This window comes from Danio rerio, chromosome 15 (assembly GCF_052040795.2).
Source record: "Danio rerio strain M-AB ecotype USA chromosome 15, GRCz13ab, whole genome shotgun sequence".
NCBI lineage: Eukaryota > Metazoa > Chordata > Actinopteri > Cypriniformes > Danionidae > Danio > Danio rerio.
Genome location: NC_141035.1, coordinates 15,432,109 through 15,451,107, shown reverse-complemented (window position 1 = coordinate 15,451,107; position 18,999 = coordinate 15,432,109). Strand labels below are relative to the sequence as shown.

The 18,999-nt window shown below is 33.9% G+C and overlaps 1 protein-coding gene across 2 annotated transcripts in view; it reads left to right on the top strand.

Annotated features, from left to right (window-relative positions):
- Positions 1–18,999, top strand: part of zgc:172282 — a 269,591-nt gene that overhangs the window by 223,641 nt on the left and 26,951 nt on the right. For both annotated transcript variants that reach the window (XM_087282218.1, NM_001113649.1), the window contains 1 exon segment: positions 14,750–15,366. In XM_087282218.1, coding sequence (XP_087138344.1) covers positions 14,750–15,366 — 617 coding nt within the window.

Genomic DNA, 18,999 nt, shown 5'->3' with positions numbered 1-18,999 from the left:
CTAAAGTATGGCAAAACTGCTAGCATGTAGGGAAATTCTGCAATGTGTGCAGTGTTTTTGAGTTTTTGGGGTCAGTATCTTTACTGTAGAGAGGGTGCTTTGAGTGTTGTGATACACAGTTTGAGAGCGCAGATGGGATTTACACTAGAACATAGGGAGGCTGATCTTGGTGTATGCGCATCTAGTATTTATTTAATTAGTATTATCTTTTCTCTAGAGGATAAAAAAAGCATTTCTTTTTTTTTATAATCCCACTCCAAGAAAAATAAATAAATAAAATACACACATTATGTGCAGTGATTCACTTGATCTTTTTTTTTTTTATGTAACAGTCTAACCCTGTTCCGTACACAACGTTTCATACAGATTACATTTTAACACTGATCTCCGAATAAATACTTACAGGTGGTACACAAGCTATATTTCTGTGTAATTTTTATTTCTCACTCTTCTACCCCAATCACAACAGAATCGTCCTACCATGCACTCACCGGCCACTTTATTGGGTACACCTGTCCAACTTCTCAGTAATACAAATTTCTAATCAGTCAGTCACATGGCAGCGACTCAATGCATTTAGGCATGTACACATGGTCAAGACGGTCTTCTCCATGGTTTGCAGAAAAGCATCTTTGAACGCACAACATGTCGAATGAGGCGGATGGGCTACAGCAGCAGAAGACCCCACTAGGTGCCACTCCTGTCAGCTAAGAACAGGAAACTGAGGCTACAGTTTCAGCAAAAATGGACAATAGAAGATTGGACAAAATTATGCCTGGTTTTGATGAGTCTCGATTTCTGCGGCAACATCTCAAAGCGTGAATCATCTCAGACTGAGATGAAAATTAAAGTACTCAAATGGCCTCCACAGTCACCATAACTCAATCCAATAGAGCATTTTTGAAATGTGGTCGAAAGGGAGATTCACATCATGGATGTGCAGCTGACAAATCTGCAGCAACTGCATGATAATATTATGTCAACATGGACCAAAATCCCAGGAATATTTCTAGTACTTTGTTGAATCTATACCACGAAGGATTAAGGCAGTTCTGAAGGCAAAATGGTCCAACCCGATACTAGTAAGGTGTAATTAATAAAGTGGCCCAGGAGTGAATTTTTCAGAGAAAATTCTATAAATGTAAATGTCCACCACTATGTTTGCCATATATGGCAAGCTAAAGGTCTGAGTGTCACTTGGGAGGGAAGACATTTAGAGCAACAACAATTAATATTTAAATTTAATTTATGCATCACACAGTATTACAGTCTTTATGAAATGTATTTTGTTATCACAAGTAGTTAAATAAATCATCTTTTGTTGAATAAATACTTTTAAATGTTTAAACCTCAGTTGTGGGTGATGATCATCACAGTGCAACTCCGCCAGAAAGAGAGAGCCTGAGAGACAGGCTGCAAACGCTGTTTGGATGATCTTCATTTATATTCATAAAAGGTCAGTTAAGTTAGCGTTTATTTGCATCAATTTAATGTTTTAATAACTTAAGTTGTCATGCTGTAATAGAAAAGCATGATCTAAAACTCAAACGACAGTAAAGTTCTTTCATTGTAAACTTTCATAGACAGTTATTAAATATAACATTAACTTCAAGTTAAACACAATAACAGTATATTCTGACATTAGTTATGAATAAGACTTAAAGCAATGTCAATTTTGCTGGTGAAATTTAATCATGTACGGAACACCATTTACACCTTTCATTTTCCATAAACAAGCATAGGTGGTACTTTTCCTATCTTATCTAAAAACTACTGGTCCAAAAGACATCAATCAAAAATTCAACCGTGCAAAAGGTATTAACCCAGAGAAAGAGCACATAAACATGCTTATCTGGCTTTCAATGACGGATTCGTGGTCATTTAAGTGCTCTGAATGGTGGAAAGTGTACAAAACATGGTTAGTCTTATAAATATGATGCAAAACTCACACTGACATTTCTGGATAATCTTTTAACATGCCTGAAATCTCAGATACAATTGATAATAGGTTGTTCTGGTTGGCTGAGATGGAGAATACATGTTGACTTAGATTCTAAAAAAGTTAGCAAGAGTTCATTTGCCTCACTCTGACTCTGAAAAATGACCAGATATGAACAGGTTCTTAGGAGCCAGTAATGAGTCAAATACAAATCCTGAAATAAACTACTTTTTAAAGTCAAATTACTTTTTAAAATCAACAATAACTTAATATTTCAATAAATTGTTTTAATGTTCTGTCTCCAAGATCGCAATGTATTTTTTTTAAGTAAATAAAGTAGACATAAAATTTGCTGTAAAAAAGAAAAGTGTAGGCTGATTTTATTTTGACTGCAGATGATTTAAACGGCTGGTTTTGTCTGACCAGAGGAGAGTAGTACAATGTAAAGCTGCAATTGGTGCAGTAGCATTGTATAAAGCGTGATATGATACAGTATGTTCAACCCTTGCTTTATTTTAGGTGAATGTAAATAGAGTTGATCACAGTCGATTCCACCAACTCCAAAATTAGGAGTTGAAAATCGAAAAAACCCGAAACAGAATACCTCTCCGTAAAACCCACAGCATAACCAACATGGTGCAGTGTAACTAACAAACAGCAACAGATGAAATTTACGGTTCAGTTTTTTTTTTTTTTTTTTTTATGTGTCTGTATGTAAAAAGCAATGTACTGTTTGTTTACTAAGTTTACTAAGTCTGAGTCAATAATTCTGAGTGAATTATAAAACATGCAGTGCAGTACATGCAATTTTCTGCTTTAACTCTTTTTGTAAACGCAATTATATTTAGGGTGTCAAAGACATGTAGCACAACAAGAGTAGTCTAATTCCCGAAGAAATGAGTCTGCTCATTTTAGTGATTACACAACATGACTAATGTGGTGAAGACTGATTCACAAACAAAATGAGTCAGTCCTTTTCAGTAAATCAAGAGCACAACATGAAGTTTTTTTTTTTAAGTTTCATTCAACAAAAAGAAAAGAAAAAAAACATAAATAAATGTGTAGAGTTAAGCCTGTCACAATAATCAATATATTGATTTGTTGTGCAAAACTTGGAGATGACCTAAATAGTTTTTGATGTTGCAATATATATTTACAAATTCACAAATAACATTTAAGAGGTGGGCCTAAGTGTATTATTTAGGTTTGGTTGTGCTTATGAAGTGCAAAGCAATGTGCACTTATATAGCTTTTTTGATTATATGCAGCTACTCAGCTAACATGAACAGGACTGTCATATTTCCTAGTTCCTCCGAAAGCTTGTTCTCAAGAGGCTCTGATTGGTCAGCTAACATAATGTGCTGTGATTCTCAGACTGGCTCCAAGTCACCAGGAAGAGTCATGTCCAGTGACACCTCTACTAGCATGTGTTGTGACTCTGCTGTGTAAATACTGACAGTCAGAATAGCCATAGAAGTATGAGCCTGAGGCAGAAAATGAAGAGGACACAGCTGAACCTCATGCCTGCTCTCTAAAATAAAATCTGACAAGTGTCTTACATACAGTTGAAGTCAGAAATATTAACACCCCCCTGAATTATTAGACTGCTTGCTTATTATTTCCCTAATTTGTGTTTAACGAAGATATTTTTTTCAACACATTTCTAAACATAATAGTTTTAATAACTAGTATATAACTGATTTATTTTATTTTTGCCATGATGACAGTAAATAATATTTCACTAGATTTTTTCAAGACACTTCTATACAGCTTAAAGTGACATTTAAAGGCTTAACTAGGTTAATTAGGTTAACTAGGCAGGATAGAGTAATAAGGCAAGTTATTGTATAACGATGGTTTGTTCTGTAGACAATTGAAAGAAAATATAGCTTAAAGGAGCTAATAATTTTGTCCCTAAAATGGGGCTTAAAAAATTTAAAACTGCTTTTATTGTAGCCGAAAAAAACAAAACAAAAAAACAAATAAGACTATTTCCAGAAGAAAAAATATTATCAGACATACTGTGGAAATGTCCTTGCTCTGTTAAACACCATTTGGAAAATAAAGAAGAAAAACATTCAAAGGGGGCTAATAATTCTTACTTCAACTGTATATATTTGGGTTATAGGCATGTGTTCGTAATTAGAAACTTTCACATATCTTTTGCGGGTTCATAATTTGAGATGCTGAAAGCATGGAAAGCAGCCACATAAAGAGACGCTGAAGCGCTGGTGAAGATTGTGGGTGTTTACAGGGCTTTGATGGATAAATATTAATTTGTAGCTGAATTGTTAGCGGCGCTAATAATTCCTATTGTTCAGATCCTTGTTTACGTCCTTGCTACAACATACCGCTAACGCTAGAAACTATGCATGTGATAGAGCAGTTTTAACAACTGAAAATACTTAGGTTGCGGCTCACAATCCACAGCTTTGACTATTGTAGTTCATAATTATCTGGAACATAATTCAAATTAAACTGCAAACACTTCTCTGTGTCATGTCCTTTGGAAACCCAAATACAGAAACAGAACAAGCTTTGAAAATATCAGTGTTTGGATGGTATTTTAGCTTTCTCTGCTATAATATTACAGCACCTCTCGCTGCGCGGGGTGTATGCACGTGGTGTATGCCCATAACCTGAAGGGTTTATGATCTTATAAACACAGATGTATTTTTTGTAGTCCCCAAACTTCATTTGTTGTAGGCTTTGCTAAGCTAACTCTGCAAAAGCCAATGTCTCTCTTTGCATTGAATTCTGAGTGTATTACATTGTTGTTTATTACATACGTTGTTTATGTTCACACAGCTACATAACAAATGAACTAAAGTTTAAAATATGATATCGTAGCAGACCACCTCTTAGAAGCCATTTTACAATGGCCTTTTTAACATCAAATTATATAATCTAAATGACCTAAGGAATGAAAAGTAGTTTGAAGTGTTTGTGTCTATTTGCATGCTGTTATACAATCTTTCTATAATCATAAAATGATCTCAAACTGACAATAATATTGCTTATCGCTACAGTTTCTATGACAATATATTGCACACACAACAATTCCTTAGTGTGACAGGCCTAATCACAAACAAAAGGCTCAAATGCCACTTACATCATCAAAATAAAATAAACCCTTATGAAGTGGTTAATTTTAATAAATGGTAAATATACAGCATAACAAGAAAAAGCTAAAAGACACGAATGATTCATATGAATCAGTTAATTTAAGTGAATCAAAAACATACAGTAAGATCAGTGTACTGCAGTTTGATTCCCAAACAAATTATGTATTTGGTTTAATCAAAAACCCACAGCATGACCAATGTAGTGTAGTCCAATTAACAAACAGCTGACCTTTATAGTGCCGTCTTCTAATGAGTCATTTCTTAGAGAGTCAGAAACATGAAGCACAATAAGAGTAGCCCAGTTCCTGAACAAATGAGTCTGCTCTGTTTAGTGATCGCACAACATGACTAATGAAAAGACTCACAAACAAATTATTTAAATGAATCAATTTGTTTTAGTGAATCAAATGGATAGCATGATGCTTGATTAGAATAATTCACAAAAGAATGAGTCTTTTGACTCAAATGCCTTATAAAAAAAACAACAAATGTGAAAAGTAAATTCATATGAATTACAGAAATATGAAAAAAAAGAAAGAAAGAAGCATGATCAGTGTGTTGTAGACTGACAAACAAATTAGCTTTACAAACTGTTTAATTTTAATGAATGATAGTATATAGCATGACAACAGTAGTCTGAACAAGACCATAGACTGAAAAAAATATGGACGTAGTATCTGTGACATCACCCATAGGTTTCTTAAAAGCCAAATCCATACTTGAAACAATACTGCCTAGAAGGGTACACCTATTCATTGTACATATCATTGTCAAGTTTACATTGTCCTGTTTATTTATTTATTCATTTATTTATTTATTTATTTATGAAGTGTATGCTGTTGTATTTTGCACTGTCGTTGTATTTGCACTGTCTGTATTTTATACTGTCTGGAGCCAGCACCTATGCTTTTCACTCATCATAGCATACGTGCTACTGATGATGTGACAATAAAAGGGATTTGATTTGATTAAGCTACAAGTGGGCGTGGCCAACCATTGCCATTTTGTCCACATCTCCTTAGGCAGACAGGGGATAACCAAAAAAGTCCAAAGAGGCAGAGTGGAGCTACAGATGCCTGCTAGCATTTTGTTAAGATGGGATTTCTCTTCAGGAGAAATGCTTAATACTTCATTACCTGGGACTAGTTTGTGTTCTGACCACATGTGCTTGGTTGTATACTATATGAGTAAAGTGTTTAATCTTTTAAAAACACTGTTGTAATAGATAGAGCCACTATGCATTGCTCTTATGACTTTTTTCTATAGGTGGAAAATCCTAATTACTTCCAAATACTTCAAATATAGTGTATATTTGTAAATTTAAATTTTCGAAATCCAAGCATAACACTGTATGACAACGTTTCAGATGTCAGTTCTATAGCCTACAGCTAATAAATCTGTCAGATTCTGGAGTGCATTCAAGTTCTAAAGAAAATAAATGATCAATGATCTTAAATAAAACGAATACTATATAGATATGGTATATACATATATAACAATTGCACCCACCAGGAAAATGGAGGCTACTTAAATGGTTTGTGAGTATTATTAAGTGCACACAGCATGCCATATTATCTGATAATTGCAGGAAATAATTCCAAAAGGCAATTGACTGTGTAAAGACACAGAATACGAAACAAAAATATGTTGTATATGCCGAGTTCAGCAGCTAATCAGCGGGAATCAGCTGAGGTGACGTGATGTCAACCAGCGAGACCTAGCAGTCACTCAAGTGGCCACGTCCCTAATTATGCAGACTTAATATAACTTAATATAAATGAAACACATGAGTTTTTACATTTACATTTACATTTACATTTAGTCATTTAGCAGACGCTTTTATCCAAAGCGACTTACAAATGAGGACAAGGAAGCAAATTACACAACTATAAGAGCAACAATGAATGAGTGCTATAGGCAAGTTTCAGGTTTTTAAAAATGGTTTTAAAAAGGGTAATATTAGCTATATTTACAAAACTTTTTTTTTTTTTTTTTTGCTGTTAAGTTGGCAATTTTAGCATTGGGGTCAATGATTCAAATTAGGCAGGTCTTTCATGTGAATCAAAAGCCTAGAGTGAAACCAGGCCAGTTTTCTGTTGGAAAAAAAAAATGCTACCAATTTGAATACTATATAGGTTTAGTAAATAAATGAAAACCACATCCACATGAGGTGTTCTTGAATTGTAATTCAAATGAATTGCAATCAAAATCTAATTGGGAAAATTATATCAATAACTAGCCATAAAAATCCTCAAGGTCTGTTTGTGTTGTGATTTTATGCGCTTTCTTCATTTTATATTGCCTCATAAACCCCCATACTGTGAAAGACTGCAGGTTTATTAAAAAAATCCCAAGCTCAAACTGCTATAAAAAGTATCACAATTACAAATAAGTTGTATTATATGCACCATTTGTCTGTAAGCTCATGACAAATAGGCCAGTTCCTTACCAGCATCTATAGGCTTCATTTTGCTTAAGGTAAAAATTGTTATGCTAATATTTCACCTCGACAATAAAACAAACAGCTTGCTTCCCTGCAGCATATTGGTGTGATTTCTCTTTGAGAGTATCATTTTCTTATATTTTCATGTCAGGGAAGTTATAACGTGACTGATTGCTTTTGTAGAAAGTGAGCGCTAACACTGTTAGCAAGTTTAGCATATGCGTTACCTAGACTGCAGTAAACCTGCCGCAGTGTTTTATTGCTGCTGCTGGAATGCAGGGATTGAAAAATGTGTTTCCTTCAAGGGCATTACTTTAATAACTTGTTTTGCAATGTGTTTTTCTGTTGAAAGATCAGGTTTAGGAAGGAAACTCACTTTATAAATTAGCTGTGTGCTTTAAAACTCAAACTTGCAGTCACAGTTTAGGGCTACAAACTGTGTTCAGTACTATTGTCTTGTTATTTTTCAGCTACACAAGACACAGGATGTTGAAAATCTGACAAAATCGAATGAGAAAACAATAACCATATTGCAAAAAATGGATATTGGCTTTGATTTGTGGGGTGCTTGAGAGAAAAGGATTCTCAGTTGTTCAGTAAATTATGGGTCTTTTAATTCAAACAATTTCTTTATTGTGCCGCAGCTGCAAAATCCTCCATTGTAGTCTCTCTCTTTCTCTCTGTTTCTTTATTAGCTGCTCTATTCTTTTGAAAGCTATTTTTCGAGGGTCTTTGATGGCCTGAAATACCTCTGTAATAACTCAAGACTTCACTGGTGGCCCTAATTTCATAGAGAAAAGAGGGGGGGGGGGGGGGGGGGGAAAGGCCTGGACTGAATGCTGATGAAGCTGGTGTGTGTGTGAAGTGTGTTTGAGTAATGAATTAAGGTACGCAGGGATCTGACGCATGTCGTCTTCAATGAGAAAAACAAAAGCGCAGTTTCTTGTTGAATGAACAGAAGGACGACCGCAAATGAGAACACTTCAAAGATGGCTTTAGAATCAATAAACGCAAGTTGCAACCCTTTTTCATCGCCGCATGGCAACATGATGCAGGGATTTCTCTGTTCGTTTGTTTGCATGGATGTTGACGAATTGTTCACCCAAACGAGGAGAGTTCATTATTTATGCACCTTCATGTTCTTCCAAAGTGAAAAGTTTTCAGGTTGACATTTTAAGCAATAATTAGCAAAAAATAACGAATAAATAAATTTAAAAAAATAAAAATTAAAAATAAATGAACAAATATGAATTAAAGAGTTGCAAGGACTAGGTACTGTCAAGGATGTTAAAAAAGTAATAATTTAAAAAATATCTAAATAAAATAAAATAAAACAAAACAATGACATAAAACAAAATAAAATAAAAAAACAAAAACAATAAATAAAATAAAACAAATATAAAATAAAATAAAACTAAATAAAAAAATAAAAAAACAAAACAATGAAATAAAACAAAATACGTTAAAATAAAACAAAAACAAAACAAAACTATAAAATGAAATAAAACAATTAAAATAAAAAATAAATAAAATTAACTAAACTAAAATTAATATATGTGGATAATAATGATAATAGTACTAATACTACTACTACTACTACAAAATAATAATAATAATAATGATAATAATAATAATAATGTGTTTTATGAATATTCTCTATGGTCTTTTGATGGTCTTTATTTTGAGCTTTTATGGAGCTTGCTGTTTTCTTTTTTTCTTTTTTTTTTTTCTTTTAAGGAATAACCCAAACAGATGCATTTTAGAATCAACATTAATAAATAATTTATTTAACAGAGAATTAACTGAAATAACTGTAGATAAAATGTTCTCAATTGAAATCAAACACAGTAATTATTACAGTTACCAGGCATATCAAGCCCTTATAGTAACTTGTTCTGAGCTTTTATATATGTATTTTCAGCTTTTTAAGGAATAGGGAATATTTCAAAAAGAGAAATTGCCAGTTTGAATCTGGCTGAAACTGTCATGCATAATGTATAGCTTCAGGAGAAAAAAAAAAATCACAACCAAATCTGAAATAAAAAATTAATCAGAATCATTTTTTTTTTTTTTTTTGTGGAAAGGTTTTCTGGTGTATCAGGGTTTATTTGTAGCTTTTTGTAGGATGAGCTGTATATAATTTTGCTTTTTGAGCAATAATTTATAAAGATACTCCTCTGTTTAATTATCAGAAGTAAAGGCTAAATTCACATCATAGGTGCCCTATGATGAAAATCAACTTTTTGAAGCTGTTTGGACAGAACTGTGTGTAGGTAGAGTGTGTCCATTGTAATGATAGAAACACATCAGGCCTCCTTTTTAAAACTTCCTGACGTTAAAATAGGATCCAAATCCCAGTGATTTTGAGGCCCACCGCAATGTGATGTAAGAGTGTGATTTTTCCTGCCCACCTAATTGAAGGACAGGTGTCATGTCTTTATAATAATATGAATAAACATGTCCACAAAACTTTTTTTGCAAAAAAAAAACAAAAAAAAAAACAAAAAAAAAACTGGGAATAAAACATGTAATAAAACATTAAAAAAAATGTTTAATACATTTTAAAAGTTTAAACCATTTTTTAAACGATGCATGTTTATAATAAAGAGAGTAAAATCATTTTGTAATTCCTAACCTCTATAATCACTGCAGCCACATGGTGTCAGTAAACACGTATGTGTGTGTGTGTGTGTGTGTGTGTGTGTGTGTGTGTCTGTGTGAATAGACTCCACAGATACACCAAATAAACTTGGTTTTTAACTAACGACTTTTTGCCAGCTATATCCGTCTGTCTCTGTCACTGACTGCTGTTTATCTGATGTAATGCATGAGAAGCAGACGTGCAGGTATGGTTAAGTATACAGTATATATAAAATGTCCAGAGTTGGTGGTCTTCCAGAAAAATGGTTGAGAAACACTGATCTAAAACACTGTCATATTATATTTAGTTTTAGCAGAGGTTAAAAAAAAAAGAAAAAGAAAAAAGAATTCAATTCACTTTTATTTCTATAGTGCTTTCAACAATGTACATTGTGTAAAAGCAGTTTAACAGATAAAGTTAAAGTAAATTGAAACTGCTTCAGTCCAGTTTTTACACTTTAATTGAGTGTAATGTAAATGTCACAGCTGAAAGCCAAAACACAGCAAATCCAACAATGTGCAGCTCCGCAAGTCCCAAACCAAACAAACCTCGAGAATATAATAATAATAAATCCCACCTTGAAATGACAGGTTATCAATCTAAAACATCTAAAAAAAAACTTTTCGTCTTTAGCAGCTAAATAAAAAAGTGAAATTAAAACATTCTTAATCTGAAGTCAATCTGAATTGGAAACTTGGTAATAGTAATAAAAATAACCAATAGAAAAGAGTGGAAAAATAGATAGAAAAAAACGATAAACAAAAGTGGACAACATTTTCTGTCTTTTTGTTTCATAATAAGTTGGCATAGTACTTGGATATAGATTATTTTATTATTATTTTCTATAAAGTTAACCTGCCTGGATTTAGGGGGAAAAATAAATGAATTGTCTTTCTTTGTACTTAGAAAGACACTTAAAAGAAAATGGTGCTGATGTAAGCTACATTTTTCATTTGCAGGATAAAAGGTGGAATCATTTCGCAGAGTAATACTCACTACTCTTAAATACTTTCATAAGGGCAACTTTTCACTCATACTTTGAGCAGTGTTTAGAACTGATATTTTTAATCTACTTCCTCTACTTTTTTGACTCAAGGAATGGTACTTTTACTTCAGCATGAATTTCCAGTGCTCTTTCCACCACAGCATATACTACATATGGACTTGCAGTTTACTCATGATTTTTGTGTCTGTGTGTGGTTTTAAAGCCTGTCAAGAGCAGTAAAAATGTTTTACCTGTCCAAAGAAAGAAAATAAGAGGTATGGGGAAAAAAATTAGTTTTTGTAAGAACACCACCATATTAAAAGAAAAAAAGCATGAAAGCATCTTAAAATGACCTTCCTATGATCGCTGTGGAATTAAAGGTGTTTTCTGCTCTCTGGTTCAACAGTTAAATTTTTCATATCAATTTCTGAGATATCAAATATCTCCCCCTTTCTCTTTCTCTAAATGTCCAGTATTTCCATAATACTCCCATAGTAGCAAGCGTTTTCTCTTAATGGCTGGCACTAAATTAAACATTTAGTACTAAAATACCTTTTGAAATCCTTTTCAATGCACTGAAAATAGAACTGCAGTTTGAGTTATTTTAATATCAATGCATTTGCACTAAGATTAACTCTATTCTAACACTACTTGGAAGTTATGGACAGTCTCAGTGATGCCTAATCATGATATGACAGATTATTACAGTACATATTACAGTATTAATGCATGTTCAGTGTATAGAGTGTCAAGAACCAGGCTTTCTTTGAAAGGAATATTATGACTGTTGAGTTTTGTGTGACACCCATTGACAATCTATGATGGTTGACGAAGCTAAGCGATTCACGGAAGTACTTGTTTTGATGAATGGTCAATTTTAATTTACTAAATGAACTGCATTGACTTTTCGAACGGTCATTTAAAGCAATAAAAAACTAAATGTAGGTTTTGTAGTGATGTAATGGAAAAATCGCATGTTCATTTAAAACAAAGTCCCTTTAAGGCAAGTCATTTCACTTGGCAGCCATCTTTGAAACGCCTCTTAGGCAGCACAGTATGCTTGGGCATTCTGTCTCAATGGGGATACATCAAATTCTCCAAAACTGTTAGCCAAGTTTATGATTACATTACATATTTGGAATTACCAATAGAATCTAACAACAACTCTCTCATAAGTTTCATTTTTTAAACGTTCGAATTAAACTAATTTAGCATTTTTTTTCAGGTTGCCCAAGCTAATGTGCATGCTCAGTCAAAAGAAACAAGATCACGACACCAACCCCACTTATGGCCATGTTACACATTATCATCCTCTAAATATTGTTTTGTCAGATCATGCTGGTCTTCTGAAGTATTTAATAACTTGTTTTTGATGGCGAGTCTCCTCCGGAAAAGACAGCTACTCTCTATTTAAAAATGAGTGTTTGAGTAGTTGCTACAGTCATGTGATGTGCATTTCACTAGGACTTGCCGGCATATCGAGTTCTGGGGATATATCGATATGATTCCCCAACTCGATAAGGGATTGCATGTGCGCATTCTGCGCGAAACAGATCACTTCAAGGTAGCATGGAAGCTCCAATTGCACAAATGAGCGCATGTGCAAATGAATGATTCGCTATGTGTCAAACAAAAGATTTGTTCAAAATGGACAAATTATTCAAGAACGACCTAGTCACTATACGCGACATGGAGGAACAGGCAGTGCCGGTGTTGTATCGAAATCTGACTCCTCTGACAAATCTGACTCCCTCTCACGTGCACGTATGTCACATCGCGCCTGCAGCTGTCACAACGATTTATCTGAATTGTTTTATCAATTGTTTCTTCCACAATTGACAGCAAGAACAAACCTAGAAGCCTTGTCAATTTGACAACCAGGACTTGAATGTGTTCTAAAGAATTAAAAACTTTAAAAAAAATGTATTAATTAAAAAATTTCGAAAGTGAAACCACCTCACATTATAAGTTCAATATTTATTACACGATGGTCTCTTTTTTACATTTGCGTTATAACACATTAGGCTCTGCTTTCTGGTCAGTGATTGCACATATATTCTAATCATTGTATTTATTTATTTATTTATTTATATGTTTATCCATTTATTTATTTATTGATTCTGTATAATTAATTTATTTATTTTAGCCCCTTAACTGAAATATGTGATTTGATTTGTGTGTGTGCCTAGTGTACAAACAGTTGGTGGTTTAAACGATTATTAAAACTTAAAATAAAAAAGCAAAAAAAAAAAAAATCATGCATTTTTCAACCAAATATTACTTTTTCTATTGTAATATCTCGCTGCTAGCTACTCTTTCAACAAATAACAATATAAAAATGATAATTATAAAATGATTATTAACAGAGAGGGAAACCCCTGTGTTTGAATTATATATATATATATAAATATATATAGATATATATTTACCGTCATTCCTCCTAAAAACTCAGAGATACGTTTTTTTTTTTCAGCCTGATCTCACGAGAAAACGTTTGTATTTTACGTTTTGCCAGTTTAGTGGCTAATTCAGTCATATGAAATTGTACGATTTTAAAAAGGAGGCGTGGCACCTAACCCCACTCCTAAACCCAACCATCATTGGGTGATGAGCAAGTCGTACTAAGTTTTACGACTTAGATTGTACGAATTCATACAAAGTAGCCACTAAATCAAAAAGTTACGAATTGCCGTGAGATTGTGTTGGATTTTTTTGACCCATATGGGCCAGCCCTGCATTTATAGTTTTCACTGATATTAAAGTGCATTTGTTGACCACAAAAACTGTCGTAAAAGCACAAATCTGTTCCGAGCTTTTCCCCCGGAGAAACATCACTCTATAACGATCGTTGGTTGATCTATACTATACTACTAGGTGGGGATTACTTGGCCATATTGACCGTTAGACCTTTCCCCATTCTAAACTTTACAAGTGATATGTCTTGTGTATTCTACAGTCTTTGCTTAAACCGCCTAGGACAGCTTCCTATACCAAATGCAGTCTTAATAATCTTTAATATAATATTAAACCAAGATGTGCACCATAAAAGATGCAAAATAAAACATGCTTTAATCAGTAATTGCTCCAAAAAGTAAAGCTTACATAAAAAAAATATTTATTTATTTATTATTATTATTATTATTATTTTGCTTTTCCTTGGATCCCACCGGATTTATTGTCCATACAGTTTATATATTAATAATCCAGCCATTTATTTTTATTACACGTACAGCACACCTTATCCAAGTTGTAAATTTCAAGGAAAATCAATGTAGTGTCTTGTGTATTGATTTTGACGTTGGTTATGTTGATGGAGCCTTTTAATAAGGAGTACAGCTTTGCCTTTAACTTTCATTTGTTTCTTTATGATGGAAAGTATTCCTCTAATGACCAGAGATTACATTGTAGTATGCTTTCTATCAAATTCACCACTGAGAATTAGCATAATGTCCATGATATTCAGAATTACGATATAATTACATACATTTCTCTCCAGCGGTGATCATGTGGCCATAGATAATACATGCACACACTGGCCCAGAATAATCTTAATTATATTCATGTATTATCAGAGGAATACACGATAACACTCCACTCTGCCCTGTCTGTCTTTCAGAATGATTCCCTCTACAAGTTACGACTTCCTGGTGCGAGACCTGGTATCCGGAAGAGAGTACGACCTGTGCGTTTTGGCCGTCTACGATGATGGCGTGACCTCGCTGACCGCTACACGACAGGTGGGCTGCGTCACATTTGTCACAGAGACGGAGTTCAGCCAGTGTCAGTCTCTCCGCAGCCACTTCCTAGGTGGCACCATGATTATCATAATTGGTGGAATCATCGTGGCCTCGGTATTGGTTTTCATCATCATCCTCATGATCCGTTATAAAGTCTACAGCCAACATGGGGTAGATTCTGGAAAGGGAACTGCCATGACGAACGTACGTTCGCAGACAAATGGGGGGCAAGCAGCGGGGCAGGTCCCGCGCTCCAGCTCCAAAATTGTGGAGGGCCAGGAGGCGTCAGGAGGAAGTTTAGGGGGAGCTGCTAATATAAAAGACTCAACTGCATTGGTGCTTGTTACAGACTCAGAGACAGCTGTGCAAATTTCGGAAATATCTTCTGAGGACATAGTGTCACCCACACAAAGGCACCATCCCAGAACTTGTATAGAACTCAAGAGACGGCCTTCGCTGTCTTGTAAAGAAGGAACAAGCTCAGACACACAGGAAGGTAAGTCACGAAATATTAAGGTTTTAAATCTTTATATTAATATAATTGTGGCATTGTGATATAAGCAAATGAAACAGCTTCCTAAAATGGACAATATTGTTCACTTGCAATTGATTGGTTGAAGAAAATATATAGGATGGGACTTTTCCATAGAGGGTGGGATATTTTCCCTCAGAACTTGATTGTATAAAAGTTATGAATACTGTGATTTCATATTTTTCATCTTGAATTGATTGCATAAAAAAGTAGGGTGGGACTATATTTTGTCTATTGGGAATTGATTGGATGAAATGAATATAGTGTGGGACTTAATATTGTTGATCAGGAATTGACTGAAGAAAAGTAATATAATGTGGGACTTAATATTCTCCATTGTGAATTGATTGGATGAAAACAAAAAATGGGTGGGGCTTAATATTGTTCTTAAAAATTGTATTGGATGAAACAATAAATGTAAGATGGGAGTTGATTTTTCAGTTAGGAATTTACTGAATGAAAAAAGTGCAGTATTTATGTGCTACTGTATGTGTCATTAGGCTTCACTACCATCCATAAATCCACTCCCATAGCCTGATGGGATGGTAAAGTGTCCGATGCAAACTTCTCGCACACTTCTCCAAAAATAAAAGTTTATCTCTATACCTTTCACCTACTGTTTATGAAACACAAACGTGCTTTACTACATAATTTGAAAAAAATAAAATAAAAAAATAATATATATATATATATATATATATATATATATATATATATATATATATATATATATATATATATATATATATATATATATATTCAGGTTTAGTGGATTAGAGATGCACTGTTTACCTGACCGCACACTAAAGTCTGAAATGTATGTATGGATTTTGAGCCTGACGCATAAAGTGCTCCATGCTGCGAGCCAAAGCATTCTATAATTTGACTTTGTTAAAATACTTTCTATGTATGCCAACATTTTTTTTTTTAATCCAATTGTTTAATGACAGACAAAAAATTTTGAAGGCAGTGTGTAAATGTGATTAACACAACATGAGGTCACATTTATGGAAAAAAAATGGAGTGAAAATGTACAAAGAACTTAACAATAAGTTCTAGCAAAATAAACACTGACAATCTTTAATTTCATGACTTTAACAAACCGACTTTAACAAATGTAATTATTACAGGCAACGTTTAAAAAACAGTAGGTTATTTTATGTCAAAACAGCATAATATGTCACAAACTGTAAAATGAAAAAAAAAAAAAACAATGTTAAAACAACATAAAATCCGCATGTTATTATATATATATATATATATATATATATATATATATATATATATATATATATATATATATATATATATATACCAGCATTAAACAGATCATTTGTAATTAAAGCTTTCAGATAAATAAAACATTGTTTGCCAATCAATGTGTGGATTTTAAAACGGATTTGAAATCACATTAATTGCACTTTTTAAATGCTTTTCTTACGTCAATGTCAAATTGATGTTGTTTTGACATCAAGGTGCGCGCCGGGTTGTATTAATCACTACTTAATACACTACATATTAATTAATAAACTCTGATTCTGAGCAATGCACTAACTTTGAGTATCAGAAATAACTATGCAGACTGTATTAGATCCCAAAATATTGAGGCAGGTCTACATCTGATATATCTGGCATGGAGTTCTGCTCTCAGTCCAAGTACAAGAAAAAAACACATCATTAAACACCAAAGGCAAATACCATTTGTGATTTAAAACGCTTAAGGCTCCTCGCAGGCAATTGCACATTCACATGACCCTTTGACAGTGTGCTTTTAACAATGCCCAGGCACTTTACAGCTGCTCCGAGTGCATCTATATAGACTCCTGTAATTGCCAGGAATGGAGCTATTCACCTGATTCAATGGGCCACGTCCAGGTATTTCTTAAAGAGCTTTTCCTTTGTGGAATTTGGATTTATGGGTCCAATCAGGTAATTGCAGTTTCTAGTTGAATGCTCATGGTATTCAAGAGGACCTCATCCTTAAATCATTAAATCGATAAAGTCCATTGAGTCGAGAGCTGGTGATGCAGAAGGGTGAACGTCCACGATTCTCCTGATCCCCGTCAGTCATCAAAGACACCTAATGACCGCAAATTAAAAGTAATCATCAGTCGGCTGAGTTAGTAGGATGTGAATTAAAATATATTGCGTCCAAAAGAGAACAGCAGACTCAGACCGGCACTTGCTATGAATAGGATCAGAGCAATTCCTTTTTTTCAGTAAATGGTCAGTGAAATGAGGGACTTAACCTTTATAAAAGGGTCTTTGGTAACCTCGGGACATGATACTAAATGGAATAATACTGTTTGAGTGCTGGTTTATTTTGTACTCATTATATTTTTGGTTGGTGAAAGATTGATTTCTTTTCTTTTGCTACATTGAAGTTTGTTTTGATTGGATTGTGCCAATTAACGATGGTGTATTATTTAAATGACTAAAGAAAGTACTATTTTGAGTGTAGAAAACAGGCATTTGAAGCCACAGTAAGTTTTTTTATGCAAAATTAACTTCATATGTGATGATTTATTTAATAAAGTCAACTTAAAGATAAACATGTGCATTAACTAGTTTTATTCTAAATAAAAATTATGCTGCATAAATATACTGTATGTATATACAGTGGGTACAGAAAACATTCAGACCCCCTCTGTTATATTGCATCATTTAAGTTATATATTTTTTTCCTCATTTATGTACACAGCTACACATATTGATAGAAAAGACAGAATTTTTACAGATTTATTGAAAAAAAAAAAGAAAGAAATATTACATGGTCCTAAGAATTCAGACCCTTTGCTCAGTATTAGTTAAAGGACCTTTTTTGATCTAATACAGTCTTTTTGGGAATTTTTTTAAGAACTGGATTTGGGGGTCCCCTGACATTCCTCCTTGCAGATCCTTTCCAGTTCTGTAAGATTGGATAGTAAATGTAGGTGGACAATTATTTTTAGGTCTCTTTAGAGATTAAGTTTAAGTCAATTAAGTTTAAGCTCAATTAAGTTTAAGTCAGGGCTTTGTCTGGGCCATTCAAGAACAGACACAGAGCTGTTGTGAAGCCATTCCTTCGTTATTTTAGCTATGGACTTAGGATCACTGTCTTGTTGGAAGGCAAACATTCAGCCCAGTCTGAGGTCCTGAGCACTCTATAGAAGGTTTTCCATCCAGGATATGCCTGTAATTGGCCGTATTCATCTTTTTCTTGATTGCAACCAGTCGTGCTGTCCCACCACAGCAAGATGCTGACACAATCCTGCTTCACTGTTAGGACTGTATCCACACATAACCAAAAAGTTCTATCTCGGTCTCATCAGACCAGAGAATCTTATTTATCACCATCTTGGAGTCCTTCAGGTGTTGTTTTAGCAAACTCCATGCTGGCTTTCATGTGTCGGCCACTCTGCGATAAAGCCCTGACTAGTGGAGGGCTGCAGTGATGTTTGACATACTACAACTTTCTTCCATGTCCTGATTGCATCTCTGGAGCTCAGCCACAGTGACCTTTGGGTTCTTCTTGACCTCTCTCACCAAGGCTCTTCTCCCCGATAGCTCAGGAAGGATTCTGGTCATCCCAAATGTCTTCTATTTAAGGATTATGGA